This window comes from Haliotis rufescens, unplaced genomic scaffold, assembly GCF_023055435.1.
Source record: "Haliotis rufescens isolate VD_foot unplaced genomic scaffold, xgHalRufe1.0.p SCAF_20, whole genome shotgun sequence".
Classification (NCBI taxonomy): Eukaryota; Metazoa; Mollusca; class Gastropoda; order Lepetellida; family Haliotidae; genus Haliotis; species Haliotis rufescens.
The window spans coordinates 5947510-5973088 of NW_025963891.1; the positions used below are offsets into that span (position 1 = coordinate 5947510).

Genomic DNA, 25579 nt, shown 5'->3' on the forward strand with positions numbered 1-25579 from the left:
ATCAGCTGGTACAATTGCTTGTTGATAATGAAAGTGCCAGAAGGTCGTGAGATGAAAGTCCTTTAGCAAGGAGAGAGTCAACATCGTGGGCTAGTTTATCACCTCTTAGTTATCTCCTGAGAGTAGATGATATCACTGTTTGTAATACGTGAGCTATATGGCTGCTGTACACACTCACGTACTCACTCACATACGACATTATCTAGAGCATGTGCAATGCTTTGTCTAGGTTTTTCAAGGGTTCTGAGGAAATGGGGAGAAGGGAGGGGAGGGGATGGGAGGTGATGAGATGGGAATGGAGAGATGGGAGGGGAGAGATGGGAATGGAGAGATGGGAGGGGAGGGGAGGAGTGGAGGGGAATAATAACTATCTGCATTGTGGAAGTCATTTTGGTGGATATTCCCTGATAGAGGTTGGCCACTATTTTAATTTTGCTATGTTTTTCTACTGAAGGGAACAAAGACAAAAATCTATATATTCATGAACTGCACTTTAGCCACAATTAAACAATAACTACCTCTTCCTAAGTCTATTCTACCTGGTGCCGGACTGGTTGTGGCACCTACGGTAGTCTGTTGTTGGCACCGTCAGTGATTGGCACTGTTGATACTGTAAGGAGGCTGTGATACCCGTCACCAGCATATTAGTGGAGTGGGGTTAGTGGAGGAACGAGTTAAATGTCAGGCTTTTGACACCAGAGTCGGTTTGCCCTAAATGTATTATAGCCTAAGTATATTATTACTGATGGTCGGATAGACATGTGTCTGTGTCTTATGGTCAGACAGACATGTGTCTGTGTCTTATGGTCAGACAGACACATGTCTTTGTCTTATTGTCAGACAGACACATGTGTGTCTTATGGTCAGACAGACACATGTCTTTGTCTTATGGTCAGACAGAAACATGTCTTTGTCTTATGGTCAGACAGACACATGTCTTTGTCTTATGGTCAGACAGACACATGTCTTTGTCTTATGGTCAGAGAGACATGTCTTTGTCTTATGGTCAGACAGACACGTGTCTTTGTCTTATGGTCAGACAGACACGTGTCTTTGTCTTATGGTCAGACAGACACATGTCTTTGTCTTATGGTCAGACAGACACATGTCTTTGTCTTATGGTCAGACAGACACGTGTCTTTGTCTTATGGTCAGACAGACACATGTCTTTGTCTTATGGTCAGACAGAAACATGTCTGTCTTATGGTCAGACAGACACATGTCTTTGTCTTATGGTCAGACAGACACATGTCTTTGTCTTATGGTCAGACAGACACATGTCTTTGTCTTATGGTCAGACAGACACATGTCTTTGTCTTATGGTCAGACAGACACGTGTCTTTGTCTTATGGTCAGACAGACACGTGTGTGTCTTATGGTCAGACAGACACATGTCTTTGTCTTATGGTCGGGCAGACACATGTCTTTGTCTTATGGTCGGACAGACACATGTCTTTGTCTTATGGTCAGACAGACACGTGTGTGTCTTATGGTCAGACAGACACATGTCTTTGTCTTATGGTCAGATAGACACATGTCTTTGTCTTATGGTCAGACAGACACATGTCTTTGTCTTATGGTCGGACAGACACATGTCTTTGTCTTATGGTCAGACAGACACGTGTGTGTCTTATGGTCAGACAGACACATGTCTTTGTCTTATGGTCAGACAGACACATGTCTTTGTCTTATGGTCAGACAGACACGTGTGTGTCTTATGGTCAGACAGACACATGTCTTTGTCTTATGGTCAGACAGACACATGTCTTTGTCTTATGGTCAGACAGACACATGTCTTTGTCTTATGGTCAGACAGACACATGTGTGTCTTATGGTCAGACAGACACATGTCTTTGTCTTATGGTCAGACAGACACATGTCTTTGTCTTATGGTCAGACAGACACATGTCTTTGTCTTATGGGCAGACAGACACATGTGTGTCTTATGGTCAGACAGACACATGTCTTTGTCTTATGGTCGAACAGACACATGTCTTTGTCTTATGGTCAGACAGACACATGTCTTTGTCTTATGGTCAGACAGACACATGTCTTTGTCTTATGGTCAGACAGACACGTGTCTTTGTCTTATGGTCAGACAGACACATGTGTGTCTTATGGTCGGACAGAAACATGTCTTTGTCTTATGGTCAGACAGACACACGTCTTTGTCATGGTCAGACAGACACATGTCTTTGTCTTATGGTCAGACAGACACATGTGTGTCTTATGGTCAAACAGACACACGTCTTTGTCTTATGGTCAGACAGACACATGTCTTTGTCTTATGATCAGACAGACACACGTCTTTGTCTTATGGTCAGACAGACACATGTCTTTGTCTTATGGTCGGACAGACACATGTCTTTGTCTTATGGTCAGACAGACACATGTCTTTGTCTTATGGTCAGACAGACACATTTCTTTGTCTTATGGTCGGACAGACACATGTCTTTGTCTTATGGTCAGACAGACACATGTGTCTTATGGTCAGACAGACACATGTCTGTGTCATGGTCAGACAAACACATGTCCAGACATGTACAGGAGAGGTCCACCCATCTAACCAGTTCCACCAACCTGATCACCCTTCTCTCCCCGTGGTCCACGCTTGCCGCGGCGGCCACGACGGCCCTGAAACATGTAGACGAACACAGCATGCATCAATACCATGCAGAAACACAAACCAACAAACCTGTTCACCCTTCGGACCCCTCTTTCCGCGCCGACCACGTTTGCCCTGAAATATATCATCTCATGTTTGAAATAGTTGAAACATTAAATTTGTCTTGCAATCAGATATGTTGAGTGAGTGAGTGTGTTTTACCATGTCGGTAACATCTCAGTAGTACGATGGCTGCCAGCGCTGTTTCATCTAACGTGTCACAAGCTAACAATAGTGATGGCAGGAGGTCTATCATTGCCATTGAGTAAAATGCTGACATGTAGAATCGACAGTGCAGCTGAAAATTATGTTTGTAAGGTTGCCATCCATCATAGTAGAATCAGTGACTAGCAGCGACTGTGGTCATCCGTCCCACAATCCAGTCACCTGCACAAGCAGGACTAAATCAAGTCACCTTTACAGAAGGAAAGCCCAGTCTCATTAAAAGGTCGTTCTGACGTGACCCGTAATGGGATGTCCTCAGATCCTTGTTTAGCGGTAATGAAAACTAAGACCTGATTTTAATGAGATTGAGGAAAGCCCAAGGAGATTCTGGCTACAAGAGTAAGGTGCATGATGTAGACAGGTGAATCTGGTGTACCCATGACCTGTGGTTACTGGTGCAAGTAAGGGGCACAACTCTGCATAGCAGGTTGACCAGCAGTGCTGTGATGTTTTTGTATCATAATGCTTGACTAGTGGAATCGTCAAACATCCAAGATGATGTCAAATGTTTTAGTGTCCATGTCATCTTCCTGCAGCAAGGGAGTTAACTGACTAGAAAAATTCAGTGTCCAACCCTTGCCGAACTAGGCTAGAATTTTGGAGTTGTATTTTGACTGTCCTACCAACAGACCTACCCTTGTCTATGCATAGTCCAATCAAAATCGCATATCGAAATCAACACCCAGTTCGTAAACTTACGTGCAGATTTCTGACGATTGTAGGATTTACAAAACATGTGTACCGCCAAGCGGGCGTTGATAGATATATTTTTTTCGAACTTTTCATGCTTAAGTAATCTGATGCACTTCACGAGGTAAGAACCGTTTTATTATAATCAAGATCTTGATTAGCAATCAGATCGTCTTGACTGGGTTCGCCATTTTGTGTGAAAAAAATGAAAGTAATGATAGGTGGAATCTTACTGGTCAATAGGAGGGATGTAGAAAGGATATAATTTATAATAAACACTGGTGGCGCCATGAAATTCCAGCCTAGTTCAGCAAGGGTGGACTGTGATAGTCAGTTAATTCTCTTGCCTTGGGAAAATGTGTCCATGAGCATTAAAAACATTAACAGTGAACAACAAGACGAAACATATAAAATAACAATGAAAGGGACAATTACTATGCAGAGACGTGCAGCACATGCAGGGGTAGAATGTGGAGTGAATGTTGTTTAAGACCATTTTCAGCAGTAGAACAGTAGATCATGGTGGCCTACAGTTCAAGTCTGGAGCACACAAACCAGTGGCACCTCGCCATGATCGACCAAGCTGGGTGACAATCAACTGTATGGAGTGGCACAATGGCTTGGACATGGGTTAATGAAGTGGTAGATTTTATGGTGCCTCTCTATGGTTGGAGTGTAGCACATATCTGCTTGAATACAGAGTTGGGTTACACGCCGCTATTCCAGTATTCCAGTTATAGCACGGCGTGTCAGCTTAATGTGGGAGGAAACCCTGAAGTGATGCGGGTCTAAGACGTTTACCACTTCAGGGAAACCCACGAGCATGGTTATGGTGCTGACAAACCTAGAAACATAATTGGGGTGAACAGGGATTCGAACCCACAATCATAGGTTTCTGTCATGACCCAGGGATGCAACTCTGCACAGCGAATCGCGGCGCCTTAGACGACTGGGCCACCCGTGCCCCCGAATACACCAGGAAGGCTTGAAGCATGATAAGACAAATGAGAATAACTATATGGCACATATAAACCCTATGGCCATGACTAACTATGTTGTCACCTCTGTTAGAAGTAGCTGCTTGTGAAATAGCTGTTCAGAGAACAACATGGTCAGTTTCAAGACCATGAAATTACGTGTTCCTAAATTATCTCCCTTCTGGCCTTTGGTACTCATTGTGCCAAAGCTATTCTGTGTTTCACATGCCAGGACTCCACAAACACATGCTTGGAGACAGAATATACACAGGATGCAGTTACAGAGACACATTCTATATCTGATCGTATGAGAACGTGAGTGAGTTTGGCTTTATGCTGCTTTTAGCAATATTCCAGCAATATCACAGCGGGGACTCCAGAAATTGTCTTCACACATTGTCCCAATGTCGGGAATGAACCCGGGTCTTTGGCGTGACAAGCAAACACTAGGCTACTCGACCGCCCACGTTCTAAGGGGTTGCCATTCGAACAGTGTGCAGCAGGGCTTGGTGTCATCCAACATATGACATTCCCTACTCAATGCTAGCTTGCTTATAGGGTCAACCGCCAGGGTCATGTGGTCAAGGCGTCCAACCTTTTTTAAGGCCACTGCATTGGCACGCAACTAGAGCATGTTCATATCAAACTTGAGCAAAATAAGTACCAGCACCCTAATAAGTGTCCCCGAATGTGCCTTCTGTTGACTGGGGAGTATGTAGCAGGACGTGGAGTCACCACATGACACCACATGACAGTCTTGCTTGACCGGGTATAAGGATCTATACCAAAAAGTCACCCTTACAGTAGAAGTTGTGTCTAATTGTGTCTACTTTGTCATCCGTCAACTTCTAAGTAATGCCTTTCAAACAATTCACCACTTGACATCCCAACCTCGTCAGCTTGTTCACCTCTATGGGCAGGTGGACAAGACGTCCGACCTCATACCAGAAGGTCTGTGGTTTGAATCCCATCATGGTACTCTGGGCATTCTGTATCAGTGTATAACAGTAATAAAGGAGGTGATGCAACATGCAGCATGCAGGGCAGATAGTACAGCTCCCTGTCTCGGATCACATTCAGCCTCTGGCTGCAACAAGCAGCATTCAGCATCCAGTGACTGTGGTATCCCCTTGTCCGGCTATTTCTACCCAGATTAATGGATTATGTAGATGAGAGTTGTTGTAGAGCGTTCACAAGAGTGGACTGATTTGATAGGTATGTATCAACCCCAAGAGTGTGGTTGTCTTGAGGTCATGCAGCAGGAGTTATCCCCCTTACCTCTATGCCGGGCGGTCCTGGAAGTCCAGTCATGCCCTACAAGCAGTGTTGCTCACAATGTCAAACTTGATAAAGCCGTTCCCACAGCAACACATAATCATCATTTTATCATTTACTTGTCCGCTTGCTCTGGTTTAAGGATTGACCATCTGTCAATAATTAGTCTTCTAGTTTTACAAGAAATTTTGCACTTGATCTTCTTACAATGGCCTAATGTCCTGTACCCTGATGCTGATCAACACAACCTGTGGCCATCAGTATTTCTCTTTCGCTGTCGCCACCTAGTGGAATAACCTCCCTCAACAATTTAGACAGTCTCCAAGCTTTTCACTCCTCAAGTCTTGCCTTAAAACTCATCTGTTCCTGATTGCCTTTCAAAATTAACTTTTTTCACTGTATTGTGTGCATGGAGTATTGTGTGAAAGCAGTTGATTATTATTATTATTATTATTATTATTATTATTATTATTATACAGGAGATGCTGCATGACATCAAATTTGAATTGTCTTTCAGGAGTAAAATCTATGGGTTGTACATGTATGATGATAAACACCATATTTCTATAGACTATTACAATATGGGACACTTCTCCACAGAACGCAACACTCAACACCTATGACAACAGCTAAAGCTTAATGATGCATGTGCATGACAGGTGCTTGCAGTGTGGAGGGGAAGTGATGGGAGTGGAGGAGCGTGAATGGGAGGGGGAGTACAACAAAGATAACTGGAAACTAAACATGTTTCAAACTAAATACCTGACTTGCACACATGAACTGTCTTTAATACCACTTAAATGTGAGCATGTTTACAGAGCATTCTTCAAGCACGTAAGGACAGCCCAACACATCGAGGCTCGACTTAAATCTGTCTGTACGTCACTCATCCCTGACCTCTTCTTGCACATCAACAAGCAGGTCAAGTCATTTGACACTGACTATGGACCCCACTCACAGAACAGACCATTGTCCTGCAAGCAACTGTTGGTCGATAATAAGACCAATTTTCAAAATGCATGGTCATGTGACATGAGAACAGTCAGGTCATGTGACATGAGAACAGTCAGGTCATGTGACATGAGAACAGTCAGGTCATGTGACATGAGAACAGTCAGGTCATGTGACATCAAGGACAGTCAGGTCATGTGACAATATGAAGTCAGGTCATGTGACAACAAGGACATTCAGATCATGTCTGGTCATGTGAGTGAGTGAGTGTGTGAGTGAGTGACCCAACATTCAGGTTATGTGACAATATAAACATTCAGGTCATGTGACAATATGAACATTCAGGTCATGTGACAACATGAACATTCAGGTTATGTGACAATAACCTTGTAACCAGTTCAGTGCCACTGTAGAACCTGTTTATCAAAAATGTCACAAGAAATGGGAAAACAGGACGTCACATATGTGACAATGTGACGAACTGGCTGACGATCGTCATGTGACACTCACCGCAATTCCCTTATCCCCCTTGTCTCCCTTCTCACACCGGCAAGCTCCGTCTTCTCCCAGCACGATCCCAGACATTCCCGGTCCTGCCGGACCTGGAGGACCCTATCAGAAACAGCAGACGTCAGCATCTCAAGACACACAGCCCGGAGGCACACATGCAAGCATGTCATTAACATCAACAGAAGCATCAATACCTTATCATTAATCAAGAAACGGGTGAAATCAATCAATGTTATGCATAGCCTACTTTACACAAAATTATTAACTTCAATTATTTATAAACTTAAACTACATTACATCTGATAGAACTGAAAGAAATTTAATTTCATTGCAGAGCAGAAAATGGTTGTAAAAATCAGTGTGTGATGAAATCCTGTATCTCCAGTTGGTCCAGCAGCTGTCATCTCTCACAAGGAACCCACCTCCATCTTGACCAGTGTAAGGGAGGCAACTCCATTCATGCACTAGACAACTACCCCAAATCAGTATCATAATCCGTCCCTTCATAACATGCTGTTGGAGGAAACAAATATCTTCCTTGGTGTGAAAAATGCTCTTTCATTGTCAAAGAATACAAAACGAAAATTTCGCCATTCACAGTTTTGTCCTGAATGTGTCTCCCATTGTGGTAGCCAGGGTGAATGATGACCATTGGCTCGGGTTCCCGTCATCGACACATACGTATAGAACACTGATATATATTGACGATTACAGAGAATCTAGAAACCAAGCATTAACAGAACAGAAAGAACTAAACAGCAGACTAACATTAAAGACGGGTTTAACCAAATGGAGGCAGCTTGAGCTGATGTGTCTACGCATCTACGCCAGCGCAGTTCACTCACAATGGCTTACACTGCAACAATCTCACAGGCCGAACCCAGATTGACATCATCGTATAACATGATTAAAGAAGAAATACAAACAAAACAAAATAAGATTGATTCCCGGCTTGACATCAGTAGAATAGGAAGCAAATGCAATGCAGGGGACATAACTCTAAATGAACGCGTGACTGCTGCAAACATATGAAGTCGGCAGCCATGCTTTCATCAAGTGTTTCTCACATGCCAAAACACATCATTTCTCGTAAATTAAAGAGTTTATTATCAAGTCGAAGGTATGGAAACTTCAGCCCCCACAAACTCACAAACAAGGAGGACAATAATGTCATTCATGTCCCATATTCCCACTAATAAATAAATGAAATGAAAAAAATTCCCTTTTCCATTCTTACTCACGAAGATGGTAAATAATATTCTTATAAAAACACCATGTTATATCAACAACATTGTTTTATTGACCCCATGGTATATACACAATATTGTTATTAAGACACCATGATATATAAACAATATTCTTATAAAGGCACTATGGTATATGAACAATATTGTTTTAAAAACACCATGGTATATCAACAATATTGATATAAAGACACCAAGGAATATCAACAACGGTGGTATCTATTTCAGCTGCCTATTGCTATGATGTAATATGGCGAAGGAAGAACTAAAGGATGCTGGGAAGCTGCAGAGGTGTGTGTGAAAGTAAGGCTTGCATGCAGCATGAACCACTAGCTACACATCGACGCATGCGGAAACCACAAGGACGACTCACTTTTGGGCCAGGTTTGCCCACAATGCCTGGTTTCCCTGACTCGCCCGGCGACCCTGCCGGCCCCTCGGCCCCCTGGGATACAAGGTGATTAACACAAGTGCAAGGCGGCAGTACAGAACATCCCAACAATATTCGACACAAACAGGCCTGGGTACGAGACTTACACTGGTCATACAGTTGACCATTGACTCAAACATGGTGACCACCTCACGTGGAATAATCATGCAGTTTTAAAAACAAATAGTTTTTTGTCATTTTTGTGTGTAGAAATATTGAACTTCTGAGATATGGCGGTGACAACGTCTAGCTATCCTGGGATGTAACTGCTACAGTTGGTGCAGTGTGCAGTGCGGTGACAACAACGACGGCTGTGACACAAAATGTAACAAATGTGCAGTGACAACACCGTGCTTTGCACACCACACACTTTACATGAGTTGTCTCCCTTTAATGCAACAATTATGCTGTCTGCCCTGTCACACGTGTGAAGTGGTGTGATCTAACTGTACAACTGGAGTAGACGGACGATATACCTTTGTAATATTGCAACCATTCGGGAAACAACTGATATAATTACTTTTCACAAAACAAATGTTAAAATATATTATTCCACAGCAACAGTTCCAAGTTTCCAGGACAGTTGTCTGTACAAATAGATGGTTAGATCCAGGGATAATGCATTATTAACATTAACACATGTGGCTATTTTACAGGGGATTGCCCCCAATTGGGCATATTAAGTGTAACAATATTACAGCACTATCACCATGGATGCTGCATGTAGTGTATTAAGCATCTATGCTAGACTTTACTCATTGGTGACATAGTTAACAAATAATATGACTACCACAAAAAATTTGCTATTCATCTAGTCCTCGTATGTTAACTTTGGATAACAAATTGTGATCCTGCTTGAATCTGCCCCAGGATTGTATAGGGTTGCACAAACCTCTCGCTCACTACCACACAAGGGAGATAATAACCATACAAGGGTGCTTACTACATAATGGTTTAAAATAAAACCGTTGGTTATGAAAAATGAGGTAATAACCATTGTTTACCACTGGAGGGAGGCAGTAACCATTGTTTACTACATAATGGAGGTAATATCCATTATTTATCCCATAATTGAGATAATATCCATTGTTTAACCAATGATGGAGATAATATCCATTGTATATCCAATGATGGAGATAATATCCATTGTTTATCCCATAATTGAGATAATGTCCATTGTTTATCCAATATTGGAGGTAATACACATTGTTTATCCCACAAGGGGGAGGTAACTAACGTTTCTGAATAATGTATGAAATATGCATTGTTTATCCAGTGATAGAAGCACAAACCAGTGATTATTACATGGGCAGTGACTAACCATTACTTCTGGACCAAAGAAGGCAATAACCATCTTTAAACACAATATAACAACATAACTGTTTATCACATAATGCCAGTTTTTAGCTTACAAGGTAGGTACAAAGGATATTTACAATTGTTCGCAGCAATTACACCCCTTCTCATGTGTGACAGAAAGCAACCAGGTCAAAGGGAGATAACTCACTCACAATTTCACACTTGGTCAACTCTCCATGATGTCAGTGACACAAACACAGATAACTTTACACTTGGTACAAAGGACAAATTTATGTCATGAAAATATTGACATTGACTTAGTTTACAGTACCATTTCAAGCCACATATCTGTGTGATTTCTGACCACTCTTTGAATGCACTCTCAGATAATGGCTTGCAGGCTACTGGTCTTTCAACACGAATAAGTAAACGAGTCAGTTTCAAGGGGGAAGTCTTGTAAAATGTAAAATATTCTCTTAAATGTAAGCTCTGCATACCAAACGTCACAGAACCTTAAATTGTGAAAATCTGAAAGAAGGTCATCATAATATTTTGGTTCCATTACATTTCCTCCATTTCCTTATATCCAGATATGTATATGACTAAAAAAAGTTTGTGGTTTTCATAAATTTTGAATCCTAATAGATCACCAAGGTCAAGGACATGACAGAGAGTTACCATGGTTACATCTCAAACATCCCTGATGAATATGTTCTTGTCACAAACAACACTGATGACTTGAGGACACCCTTGTAACCGAGGGTGTCCTCAGTTGCCATGGTGACAGGTCTGTAAGGACTGGAAGGTGAAGGTTGTCATGAGTTCCTCTGGCGGAACTCTGCTGTGTGCTACAGGTCTCACCACCATGTTACACATGCAGATGGACATGCAGACAGACATCAGTACTTACAGGAAGTCCTATAGAACCTGCATCCCCCTTCTGTCCTTGCTGTCCCTGTGGTGGTCAAATAGGTCAGTTTGAGTCACATGACAATGAGTCACAAGTCACATGACAGGTCACATGTCAGATAACAGGTCATCACATCCCAGATGATGGAAGAGAGTATTAAAATTGCGTGCACCAAAAACAGTATCTTCATTTCATTGTCTGTTAATGAGTTGCAATTCAAAATGTACCAAAGATAATATTCTACTCCTTATCAAGAATGAAACAATCATCCATTATATCATCAATAAACAAACACTTGGTTGATCAGACCCATCAGGGCAATCAAGGCCCATCAGGTCCATCACATCTATCAGGTCAATCAAGGCCCATCAAATCCACCAAGGCCCATCAGATCTATCAGGTTCATCAGATCCATCAGATTCATCAAGATCCATCAAGGCCCATCAGATCCATCAGATCTATCAGGTCCATCAAGGTCCAACAGATCCATCAGATCTATCAGATCCATCAAGGTCCAACAGATCTATCAGGTCCATCAAGGTCCATCAGATCCATCAAATCTATCAGGTCCATCAAGGTCCAACAGATCCATCAAGGCCCATCAGATCCATCAAGGTCCATAAGATCTATCAGGTCCATCAAGGTCCATCAAAGCCCATCGGGTGGAGCATGCAAGGATGACAGGATGACAGGTAGGAGGAGACTGCTCCAAGGGAGTGACAGGAACAGCAGTAATGCATGACCATGCAGGCTGCTCAGCCATGTCAGGAGAGATGAAGCATGCTGATGGAGACGAGGATGTGGAGGAGGTAGACTACAGCATGGTGTTGGTAGGGGTAGGTTGTATGGAGCTCATCTTACAATGACAGGGTGGACAGGTGAACACCAACTTCAGCTACAGGGAAGTGGATACAGACAGGGTTGAGGAAGGGTGTGGTACTGGTAGCAGGAACATTTGGGACAAGACTTGTTCCTGCCTGCTGCTGACAACACAGATGACCACGACAGACAGGTGATCTGGTAGTCTGCAGTGTGTCTAAGGCTGGTGTTTTAGGTGGAGGAGAAGGTTCACAATGACTATAGACAGACGGGGATATGGTAGTCTGCAGCGTGTCTAAGGCTGGTGTTTAAGGTGGAGGAGAAGGTTCACAATGACTATAGACAGACAGGGGATATGGTATTCTGTAGCATGTCTAAGGCTGGTGTTTAAGGTGGAGGAGAAGGGTTCACAATGACTATAGACAGACAGGTGATCTGGTATTCTGTAGCATGTCTGAGGCTGGTGTTTTAGGTGGAGGAGAAGGTTCACAATGACTATAGACAGACAGGGGATATGGTATTCTGTAGCATGTCTAAGGCTGGTGTTTAAGGTGGAGGAGAAGGGTTCACAATGACTATAGACAGAACACTGTCAGCTACAGCGATCTTTAGTGGCATAATCGTGCTTATACTAGGAGTAGGATCACTAGGAGTAGGATCACTAGGAGTAGATCGCAGCTAACTTTAGGAGTAGAGTGGGAGGCAGTTGAACACAGGGAGAATTGGGCACTATCAACACACAGCGGGGTCGGGTTACAATACACACAGGGAGGGCGGGGCACAATACACACACTTACTGATTCGCCTTTTGGTCCCAGTGGTCCAATATCACCCTGACAATTGTAGAACAAATCAGATTTGATGAATGAGAGACATGTACGATGAGAGAAAGACAGAGAAATTCTAGGTATCATGAAATTGACAGACACCATTACAGGTGTTGATGCATGCAAATATTGATGTTTACCCATCACAGACAAAACTATCCCAAATGACGAACAGCATTCAGTTACATTCCCTGTGTCCTGAGAGTACATGAGGAGGTATAAGTCTTTAAGTACTAGAGGTGAAATTATACAGCAAGGCCACGATACAATATATATCACGATACCTTGGTCATGGTACATATCACGATACCTAGGTCATGGTACGATATATCACGATACCCATATTTACGACACATCACGTGGAAATTTCTTGACTATAAATGTTTCTAAGCAGGTTCCAAAGGAAAAGCTAGCTGGAGACATATGTTCATAGCGGTTATTTGTACTTGTGAACTTGACGACATTTAGAAATATCTGACTGACAAAACCGCTGGGGTGGCGTCATTAAATGAATAGTAAGTAAATCATGTTAGCAAGCGTATCGTCTTGTATCGATACAGGATAACACGTATCGTGTATCATATCGTGACATGAGAACTCGATACATATCAGTGCACAGATATCTCGTTTCACCCCTATTAAGAAACACACTGTAACTTCTACATTGACTTCTTTGTGAAAGTCAGGCATTATGCAAAGACAAAGATGGCAGTAGCAGTGTCCCACGTGCATTTACGTATAGGCCGACACTGAGGGAAGAGAGAGATGTATTATCCAGTATGACATATCGCCATAGTTGCTGTAACATATACCCCGGACCCATGCACCACCATAGCTTAGTTCGGAATCCAGTTAGACAGACATGGTAAAAATAACTGTCCAATCAAATTACAGTGTTCTTTCATGATTGAAGTATTCGATGTTTGTTGTCTATGACTTAGACGTTGTCTCCTGCCCTGATTTATTACTCAGGAAATGTTTTTTCCAGCTGATGGTCAATTAATAACCGTCCTCTGATTGGATGAAATATGTTATTGAAGGCTCGCACTTTTTTTAATGTAGATCTATGCCTAACTATTGTCCGTTTTGATTGGTTGTTGATTCAAGTTCATGAACGAGAGACATTTTGTGAGTTATTGATAACATTGTTGGTAATGGGGATGTCACTTCAAAACGAAGCTATGGTCGCGAATGGGTACAGGGTATTTGTCATTCTAGACAGGATGATCTTCACTACTCTAGGTGTCTGTATCAAAGTACAGTTGCTGTTCTGTACTGGACCCGAGGCGGGCTACTCTAGGTATGGACATGCTTGAGGTGATGGTACGGGAACCCTAGATTACCTTAATACCTGGCGGCCCCTGCAGTCCCATTGGTCCCTGAAGGCAACAACATCTATCATTGAACACACCACAATATACAGCAACACAGGTACTGGAAACCTTACACAGTCATCAGGGATTCATCATAAATATTATTTAAACCAAAGGATCAAAATCTATTGTAACAGATAGTGAACATTGGACAATGGTGGAAATAGACCTCCTTACATTGAAGTCATGAATGAACCATGCATTGACTACAGGAGGCAACTGCCCTCGTATGACCAGCTATGTTGACCAGCATGCATCCATGCAGTGTCTTACCATTGGTCCGGGGGGTCCAGGAGGGCCTGGAAGCTGCAACAGGAGGGCAGTGTCATCCAGGGGATTGGGGGCACAGAATCGGGGGATACATTCAATAGACAGGGGACAGCCTCAGGAGACAGACTCGGGGTGGTGGGTAGAGCAGGTTCAGGGGGCATGTTATAGATTCAAAAGGCATGGCGCAGATTCAAAGGGCAATTCAGAGCATGGCTCAGAAGGGACCTAGATCAGGAAGGAAAGAGGTTCAGGTCAGAGGCGACACAGGTCCATGTATTGAAGTGAATGCACCCACTCTGGCCAGAGCAATACCACAGCAACAGAACAGAACAACAGATTTCTGTCAGGGGCCATGTTATATGTATAGAGCAGTGTGCCACCATCAGAGGTGGGTAAATGTAACAAGACTATTTCTTCCCCATTGGAAATAAAACATTTACTTGATAGATGGTAGTCTAATGTCACATTAACTCATACAAAGTCAGAGGTCACAGCATCATAGACAACACAAACTGCATGAACTTACCCCTTCACCGCTGCCAACAACGCCTTCAACCATTCCTGGTTCGCCCTAGGCCAGACAATATATCCGTTATAACATGGTGGCAAATATGGGTTATGTACAACTGTCAGTTCCTTAACACCAGAATTATACTAACTGTGTCACTAATATATCTTTTTCTGATAGTTCACACTGTATCATCTGTATCCATTGACAAGGAAGGCTTACTTAAAGAAACAATGGTAACAAAGTCTCTGACATCCAATACAAATGTGGAAAGCAGTTAACTAGTATTATTTCAACCTTCCTCAAATAGACCCTTTAAAACAGAATTATGTCCTACCTGACTAGAGTGTTGTATCTACCAGCGGTGTATCTCTCAGTGTATCACCAGGATAATAATCAATATATGTACCAGTGTATCACCAGTATGATAATCAATATATGTACCGGTGTATCACCAGGATAATATTCAATATATATACCAGTGTATCACCAGTATGATAATCAATATATGTACCAGTGTATCACCAGGATAATTATCAATATTTGTACCAGTGTATCACCAGAATAATATTCAATATATGTACCAGTGTATTACCAGTATGATAATCAATATATGTACCGGTGTATCACCAGGATAATGATCAATATTTGTACCAGCGTATCACCAGGATAATATTCAATATATGTACCAGTGTATCACCAGTATGATAATCAATATATGTACCAGTGTATCACCAGGATAATGATCAATATTTGTACCAGCGTATCACCAGAATAATATTCAATATATGTACCAGTGTATCACCAGTATGATAATCAATATATGTACCAGTGTATCACCAGTATGATAATCAATATATGTACCAGTGTATCACCAGTATGATATTGATCAATATATCAACTCAAGTGCAAGAATGATACCAATACAATATCAAATATAGCATCTAACATAAGCTACCAGTGTATCACCAGTATAGGACCAATATGCCTATGATTATGACACCAATAACCCACACAACAGAACCACAGAGACACATGCTGCATACTGCCAATACTTGGAGGTTTCCCTCCCCAAGTTCAACCAGTATCTGAGTCAAGTCATGCATGAAATCAATCTTTATGAAGAAGAAAGAAGAACATCCATGCTTGTCATTTTCCCAGCTATTTCCGCCTCTTGCTGATCCCACTACCTGATAATGTCATCGATGGAGTGCATAGCAACGCTTGGAGTTATACATGTAAAGAATTAGATTTTAACCTTGGGGACACCAGTACAAACATTAACATGCCTGTTTGTTCTACAGATCCTGAGTATAAGGCTAACTTATCACCATACTGTTAATGATGCATGTGCAGTGGGCGCCAGTTATTGGTAAAGGGTAAAACTTCCCAAATGTGTCCAGTGTTACTGCCCCCCCCCCCCCTTCCACATCAGTGTTGCTCCTGACCCTCCTTGGGATGATAGGATTGATTGTGGGCAGGAGAATGCCATGAAATATCATACCCCTCTCCACCCCCAATATATGGTGAAATGGCCCTATTCATTCTGATATATTGGTGAAATGACCCTTTCCTACTCCCCCAGCCCCTCACCCCTGGTATAGTCACCCTGATATATTGGTGAAATGACCCTTCCACCACCCCTAACCCCCCACCCCCAGTATATTCACCCTGATATATTGGTGAAATGACCCTTCCACCACCCCTAACCCCCCACCCCCAGTATATTCACCCTGATATATTGGTCAAATGACCCTTCCACCACCCCTAACCCCCCACCCCCGGTATATTCACCCTGATATATTGGTCAAATGACCCTTCCACCACCCCTAACCCCCCCACCCCCAGTATATTCACCCTGATATATTGGTCAAATGACCCTTCCACCACCCCTAACCCCCCACCCCCAGTATATTCACCCTGATATATTGGTGAAATGACCCTTCCACCACCCCTAACCCCCCACCCCCAGTATATTCACCCTGATATATTGGTCAAATGACCCTTCCACCACCCCTAACCCCCCACCCCCGGTATATTCACCCTGATATATTGGTCAAATGACCCTTCCACCACCCCTAACCCCCCACCCCCGGTATATTCACCCTGATATATTGGTCAAATGACCCTTCCACCACCCTTAACCCCCCACCCCCAGTATATTCACCCTGATATATTGGTGAAATGACCCTTGTCCCCCCCCACCCCAGCGACTCACCCCCGGTATATTCACCCTGATATAATCTCTCCAAAGCTGCTGCATTTGTCATTGTGTCACATACTTTCCCCGAGATGTTAGAATCACATGCCCATGTAGGCGCAGTAGCTGGGAAAACAACACTGTCCCGGAAGGGAGCTACGATCTTACCCGTGTCCTTGGTGGTGGCATGGCATGTTAAAAACATATTAAATTAAAGTATTTCAAAGCATACACACATGTTTATATATGAGCACTTACTTCTAATGACCCCATGCTTCATGCAGGTTAGTATTTACCCTTACAACTCATCACCGCACCGAGCAATGTCTCGACTGATTGGCTAGGATTAACAGCAAAACTAGACAGCCTTTTAATTGTCAAAGGCTCTGTGCAGAGCAATCGATGGCAAGTACCTTTTCTACCATGTAAGCAACTTCGGTTATGGTTTCAATAATGAACAGCAAGTGATATCATTAACTCCATGCAATGTAATCATTTTTAATGTTCTCGCACACTTAACTTATTAAATAACTGAATTTACACCCCACAAATCTGGAATTTTCCTTACATTTTTTTCCTCACTTTGTATCATCTGAATTTACTAACTCCATGCAAATTTATATGTTATGTTTGTTATTGTTTCCCTATGTCCAGTATTCACTGTAAACTTTGCCCAACGTCGGGTGTCATGCAGACAGCCATGCTAGATACAGTGATGTAACTTACAGGTGGGCCAGGCAGGCCAGGTGGTCCGATCATCCCAGGTAAACCGTTAGGTCCCTCCTCACCAGGGTCCCCCTTGAGTCCCGGCTCCCCCTACACCAGTCAGACAAACAGGTCAGTGCCAGCTCAGCGCCATCACGGTACATCACCGTTACAGTGTTACAGGAGATGTTACAGTGTAACACTGTGTCAGTGTGTCATAACAATGTAACACTTGGTTATCTAACACTGTTGCAATGCTCCAGTAAGCAATGTAGGAATGTAGCAATGTAGCAGCACTGTAGGGATATGGATTATAAGAGACTCCAGTGATCAAGGGAGATAATCTTCCAGTATTTGCTAGCATTTCTACAATGGTCTACTGTATAGTAAACAAGGGAAATTTGGAATAACATTTTTTCATTTTATGCTGCAAGATGTGACAAGTCTAAATTTCGAATAATCTGTTTTTTTCAAACATTCATGTCAATCCTCTCAATAATAAACATCCCCAAACAGGGAAACCGTCTTGTTTGGATTATGAGTCTTCCAAGAAACACAACAAACTGAGCCTTAGCGATACAACAAGGAAGTGGTTAATATATCCAGTTATCTCCATCGGCAATGATTATAAGTATATGTGTCTGATTACTATTGGTCAAGTATACAGTAAACAGAGTTATGCCCCCTGACATCTGGGTGCATCTGCATCTGTATCCAATTGATCACATGATGTGATGCTGTCCACGCCTTATGGATACGAATGTAACAACTTTAAAAGAAAGCAGACCTTCCAGGAATTGAGATTCAAGACATTATCAGGAGTAAAGACTCAAGGGTTCCAATGGAACCCCCATCTCTGACCTGTTTCCCTAATGTTGACTGAAGATTGAGTAGTTTTAAGCTGTTACAATAGCAATACTCCAGCAATTTCACACCGGGAGCACCGGAAATGGGTGAGATGCAATGTACTCATGTGTGGAATTGATTTGGTTTGGTTTGTTTGTTGTTTAACGCCACACTCAGCAATATTCCACCTATATGACGGTGGTCTGTAAATAATCGAGTCTGGACCAGACAATCCAGTGGTTAATATCATGAGCATCTATCCACGCAATTGGGATCGATGACATGCATCATCAACCAAGTCAGCGAGCCTGACCACCCCATCCCGTTAGTCGCCTTTTACGACAAACATAGTTGCCTTTTACGGCAAGCATGGCTTGCTGAAGACCTATTCTACCCCGGAATCTTCACGGAATTGAAAATAGGCGTTCAGTTTGAAGAGTGAATACTTTAACCACTGAGCTACCTCACTATTTGCCAAGGAAGACATTGAGGATCAGCTTCACTGAATGTGAAAGAGTTGTGTCCCTTTGATTACTGGATCTGCTGGTCCTGTGTTTGAATCCAAACATTCAGCTGATTAAGATCCTTGACCCCATCAGGTGTTGCCTCCCACATCCTGCTGACACACCATGATATAACGGAAATACTGTCCAAATGGTGTTCTACCAAACTCACTCAGTTCTTAGTAGGTGCAGTGGGGTTTGGGGAAAATGTTATGAGGAAGTGAGAGTCTTACAATCTAATCATTCACAGTGACACACTGATGGGTGGTATAATCTTTATAATAACCACTTACAACACACCTGTGACACACTGTGTGGTATAATCTCATATAACATCTTGCAACACTGTGACATAGCTAGGTATGACAGACAGAAGGGCTACAAGCTGCATCTATACTACGCTACACAAGTACTGTGGATGCATGCACATCAGCTTCTTCATACATGGCCGTATCTGAGACCTGACACTACAGTAGAATCACACGACTCATGGTATGACGTCATGTTCCTATGCCAATCACATTACAATATTGTTATATTTTGGGCAACAACCTAAAACCTAAAGATGAAGTAAAAGAAAAATTAATATATCGAGGTTTAAAGGTTTGATACAGAAAAAGAGATTAATTGAATGTCTTGTTTCTATCAATTAACTTCTTTTTCAAAACTTAATTTATTTCCACATCACAATATACACACAGTATTGGACTTTTGGCCTCCTGCAGTACAAACAAATATCCATGAACACTGACGTGACAGGTTACAAAATTCAACATGACCGGTACAACTCACAGGTGGGCCAACGATTCCCTTTCCGCCATCGATTCCGTTCCGCCCTGGCATCCCAGCATCTCCTCTTACTCCCTGTTCCATGGACAATCAATGTTACTGCTCTGGTACATGAACAATCAACGTTACTGCTCTGGTACATGAACAATCAACGTTACTGCTCTGGTACATGAACAATCAACGTTACTGCTCTGGTACATGAACAATCAACGTTACTGCTCTGGTACATGAACAATCAACGTTACTGCTCAGAAGTGTTCAGGGACAATACAAGCCACCAGGTTATTGCTGGCTGAGGTCAGACCTCTTCATGGAAGTCACACTAGCCATGTTAATGGTTGATAAGATGAGAGGTGTTCATCATGGCCAGGAGCTGATTGAGACAATCTAGGATTCAACTAGAGACTGATGGACATTGAGAGAGGAGGAGCTTCATGCTGAAGGACTTCAGTTAAAGCAGTGCTGATTTCCAGTCATTTATGCTATCATTTTCACAAAAGCCACTAGTCAGAATTCGGGCATTTATAAAATTGGTTTCCTGATATTTAGTGCAAATCATCAATGGTGCCCGAAATGAAATATAAGAAACATTGGTTTTAGTCAGTGAAAAATGAGAGAAAGACAAATCATTTCACATTTGGGAATTTTTGGCAATCCAAATACTTAAAGACTAATGACCAATCTTATTTAAAGACATTGCACAATCTTTCTGAAAGTGTCCTGATAATATTTTCGTGTTTTTTTTTGACATTGCAGGAACAGTTCCTACGCATAAGACAGCTCCATTGTCCCTCTCTAACCTCCAGTAATCTACCACCAGCAGGCTACAGAACAAGAACCTGTCGTATATAGGACATGCTTCACTGGTTACTTACACACTTCATCAATATCTTCATGTACCTGGTACATCGCAGTCTACAAACTACTTGATCAGAGGTGAAGGAATTCATAGAAGACACAAGAGTTGACACAAGTTGAACCGACAGAGAGCATGCAGAGGACATCAATGTGGTCGCCATGACAACATAGTTTGACACTGATTAGTGCAGTGCCTAAAACAGAGGAACAAGTAACCTAGGGGTTCTTGGTCTGACCCAATGGCAACTAAACAAAACAGTTGATACAGCAGAGTGGCGGATGGAGGAGAGGAGGTTGGACCAGCATCATGCAACACAATGTAACAATACCTACCTGTTGCCCTGGGAGACCGAATGAGCCCTTCTCACCCTGGGGGCCAAGGTCACCCGGTGGCCCCTGGGGGCCGGGGAAGCCAAACCTTCCCAGCATGCCCTTCTCCCCTCGATGTCCCCTCCTGCCCTGGAGGAGCAACACACACACAACACATCAACAATGAGGTGACCACCATAGCAGGGCGACAGTGCATAGTCGGAAGATAGGGAAAAAAAGCTTGTTGGCAGCAAGTGTTATTTCTTTTACACTGTTATCAATATCGTACATGATTGCTATTGTTATCTTTCTATTCTGTTCTCAGATCAACTTCAGTTACTTTATAGTTCCAGTACAATAAGTTTTTGACTGATAAAATGGAATGTTTGTAAAACTTGCGTGAATCAATACGGTTCTACCATGCAAGAACACCAACATTCTCTAAGTCAGCCTTGTCTTCAGTGAGTATTTACATGGACTATCAGTGCTATATGAGTTACTACTTCACCACCCTGCAGACACCAGTCATGCTGATTCATGTCCCCATGCTGTTATATGATTTATACAACATGTCCACTGTGGTAACATACTCAGCACTGTTAGTACTTGCACCAACGGCCTAGATGTACTGGCACCAATAGTCGAATATAAAAACCACCAATTGTCTAGATGTCCTGGCACCAGTGGCCTGGATGAATGACACCAATGGTCTAGATGTTCTGGCACCAATGGTCTAGATGTACTGGCACCAATGGTCTAATTGTACTGGCACCAATGGCCTGGATGTCCTGGCACCAATGGCCTGGATGAATGACACCAATGGTCTAGATGTTCTGGCACCAATGGTCTAAATGTACTGGCACCAATGGTCTAGATGTACTGGCACAATGGTCTAAATGTACTGGCACCAATGGTCTAGATGTCCTGGCACCAATGGCCTGAATGAATGACACCAATGGTCTAAATGTACTGGCACCAATGGTCTTATTGTAATGGCACAAATGGCCTGGATGTACGCCACCAATGGTCTAAACGTACTGGCATCAATGGCCTGGATGAATGACACAAATCGTCAATATGTACTGGCACCAATGATCTAGATGTCCTGGCATCATTGGTCTAGTATGTACTGGCACAATGATCTAGCATGTACTGGCACCAATGGTCTAGTTGTAATAGCACCAATGATCTAGTATGTACTGGCACCAATGATCTAGTATGTACTGGCATCAATGATCTAGATGTACTGGCACCAATGGTCTAGATATACTGGCATCAATGATCTAGATATACTGGCACTAGCGGCCTAGACAAACTGGCACCAATGATCTAGTTGTAATGGCACCAATGATCTAGTTGATCTTGATGTCAGGGCACCAATAGCCTACATGTCCTGGCACCAACAGTCTAAATGTACTGGCACCAATGGTCTAGGTGAATAGCACCAATGATCTAGATGTCCTGGCACCAATGGTCTAAATGTTCCGGCACCAATGATCTGGATGTCCCAGCTCCAATGGTCTAAATGTACTGGCACATTTTGTCTAAATGTTCTGGCACCAATGATCTAGATGTCCTGGCTCCAATGGTCTCAATGTACTGGAACCAATGGTCTAGTTGTAATGGCACCAATGGTAATGTGATGATGCATTTACTATCAGCTGCAGGAGCTAGCCTAGAATATAATGATCCACATCACACCTCTAACAGCCTATCTATCAACATCATCAACTTCATTCCTTGTTAGTAACAAGACATTGTACCTGGTAAGTTACCCAGATCATGCTGATTAAAGACAGACATATTGAACAACCCATATACCAGGGTAGGTGCATAGCCCACTGTATGACCTAACAATGATTAATGTGTTTATGTCACAAAGAACGCAGATGAAGATACGAGGCGTATACACCAGCAGGGATGGAGATGGAGAATAAGATTACAGTTGAGGAAGGGAACTCTCATAAAACAGAGATCTAAAAGTAGCTGGGTAAAGATCCTTCTCAAATAGACTTATATATATTTGTTTATTATTTGGTAAATATTATCAATACTGCTAGTCAATAATTAATTTTCTACAATCTATATTGTAATCTGCCTCAATACATCCATGATGGTGGCTATTATGGAGTGTTTTATCCCAGCTCCCATCAGTGACCATCAGCATCAATGGAATACTGGACCAGTGCATCCCTACAAACAGTTTTAAGCAGGAGTCTGCTCAATGAATAGCTGCACTGACATCACTATTCTTAATAATGATTTAAGAACTGACTGGATTAGGACTCCTTTCTATCAATATCGATACTCTGTAACCATAGATACTTCATGGCAATGTTTATGCTTTCTTATCATATGGCTACCAGCAGAAGGGATATTCTACAGCAGTATGAATGATGTATAGAGATATAGATGCTTTTTTGGCAATCTGTTTACTTTCTAGCAATCTCTAAGTGGAGTGTATTGTTTATAGCCATGGCTACTTTAGAGTTGTGACCAACAGTGTTTTATATATACTTAAAAGTGATCTGTTTACAAAATAGCAATATGTATATTTAATAAAGATCTGGAACTTTGATGTTATATGGAAATTAAGCTACAGTGACATCGATGGAGATATGGGTACACAATAACAATATTGCTTATATCTAATAGTGATATGGATACTTCACGGAGATATGGGTACATAATAACAATATTGCTTATATCTAATAGTGATATGGATACTTCATGGAGATATGGGTACACAATAACAATATTGCTTATATCTGATAGTGATATGGGAGATGTAACGTTATATGGATATCAATACTTATAGAGATATGAAGCTTAATAGCAATATGACTAACATGTGATATTGATACTTTGAAGTGAGATAACCTACAGCGATACTTCGAGCCTGGAGCAGTATGTGAGCTACCGTGTTGCATCATGCTGACACTACGAAGACACACACAGTTTGTAGACGAAGAGGCGCACCTCCAAGATGGATGACATGCAACTGAAGAGAGAAGTGAGGCATGCACACCTACACGACACGTGCAGACAGAGGTGGTATTTACCCGTTTCCCCCGCTTTCCCCTATCCCCTTTTGCCCCGAGGGGGCCTGGGGCGCCTGGAAGACCGATCTGACCCTAGGGAGAGAACACACATCATCAACCACTTCACTTTAACACAAACTACTGTGGACACCTCAGTGGTAAACTTGTCTCAAACATGCAGGCAGTCCTCCTTGTAGTATTCACTAAAAGGGTAATATCGATGATACAATGAGGAACTGCTGAGTTGGTTTGTCATAAAGACCCTGCAATAGGGAGGATGATGAGACATAGCGTCTCCTTACAGTCTATGTAGCTGGTGGTGGCATCCATGGAGATGATGACGTTGCTGCACCTGTCTGAAAGATACAGAACCATGCACCATACAACATTAGTACACAAATACACAGGCAAAACTTAGGCAAATTTAGTGCTGAACTTTAACAACCATTATCTGCATTCTGTTATGAGAAAAAGTAGGCTTAAAATAATTAAATTTACGTAAATAATTACATAAACATTTTTACATTGTGAATGATATACTGGACATGTTACCATGGTTACGTAAGAATACATAAGTTATCAGATTACAGTGTGTATAGTAATTAAGGTACAGACATTCTGGTCGTAGTAATAATTTGTTAATTATGAAAGTACAATCTGGTAGCAGGAATTAGAGTATGTACATTTGTTGGAACATGTCGTAATGGATGACTCGTACAGATGAGCAGAGAGAAGGGAATTATTTCATGGCATCACAGCTGAGACGAGGGACTTGCAAATCATCATCATCATCATCATCATCAGCAGCAGCAGCAGCAGCAGCAGTGCAGCAGTGCAGCAGCAAAAACTTCATCCCCATACTTAGTGTGATGCACAGCAAGGACACTTAATACAATATTAGCATCCATGAGTACAGTAAAAGATCTCGCCATGTAAAGGCAGAATACATCCCCAAGACCACAAAGTGACAGTTGACAGCTAAAACAGCTTCACCAACAAATGAGTGATGTTATGACATCATTTGTGACGTAACGTCTATAGAATGTGTACCTGTCCTGTGATTCTGTGAAATAATTCCCCTCTCTGTTATATCAGCTTCTACACTGTTAAATCTTCCACCATAGCGATGTTCCAGCTGCATGTCAGAGCGGACATGGCAGCTAACGTTTAGCCAGTACATGGAGGCAGGGTGTGAGGACGCTAGTCGGTAGCACCTGAAATAAACTGTGACACTGCCTTGGTCTCTACAAAGAAGGTGTTAGGTTATGGAGAAGTGGCAAGCTGGCAAGCTAATGGCCACACTTTTTAAATGTTGGGTTTATAGCTTTGACCAAAATGATGCAAACAACATGTCT

The 25579-nt window shown here is 42.3% G+C and overlaps 1 protein-coding gene across 18 annotated transcripts in view; it reads right to left on the reverse strand.

Moving 5' to 3' along the window:
• Positions 1-25579, reverse strand: part of LOC124150427 (collagen alpha-1(I) chain-like) — a 145458-nt gene that overhangs the window by 19042 nt on the left and 100837 nt on the right. For 5 of the 18 annotated variants that reach the window (XM_046522451.2, XM_048400779.1, XM_048400777.1 and 2 more), the window contains 13 exons: positions 24246-24317; positions 21208-21333; positions 20020-20091; positions 17900-17989; positions 17342-17365; positions 14992-15036; positions 14469-14501; positions 14166-14201; positions 12793-12828; positions 11177-11221; positions 8911-8982; positions 7294-7395; positions 2696-2740 (listed from right to left, as the gene is read on the reverse strand). In XM_046522451.2, coding sequence (XP_046378407.1) covers positions 2696-2740; positions 7294-7395; positions 8911-8982; positions 11177-11221; positions 12793-12828; positions 14166-14201; positions 14469-14501; positions 14992-15036; positions 17342-17365; positions 17900-17989; positions 20020-20091; positions 21208-21333; positions 24246-24317 — 798 coding nt within the window. Of the gene's footprint in view, positions 1-2580; positions 2635-2695; positions 2741-7293; positions 7396-8910; positions 8983-11176; positions 11222-12792; positions 12829-14165; positions 14202-14468; positions 14502-14991; positions 15037-17341; positions 17366-17899; positions 17990-20019; positions 20092-21207; positions 21334-24245; positions 24318-25579 lie in introns of all 18 variants that reach the window. The other 13 variants (XM_048400788.1, XM_048400791.1, XM_046522443.2 and 10 more) reach the window with 12 other exon arrangements.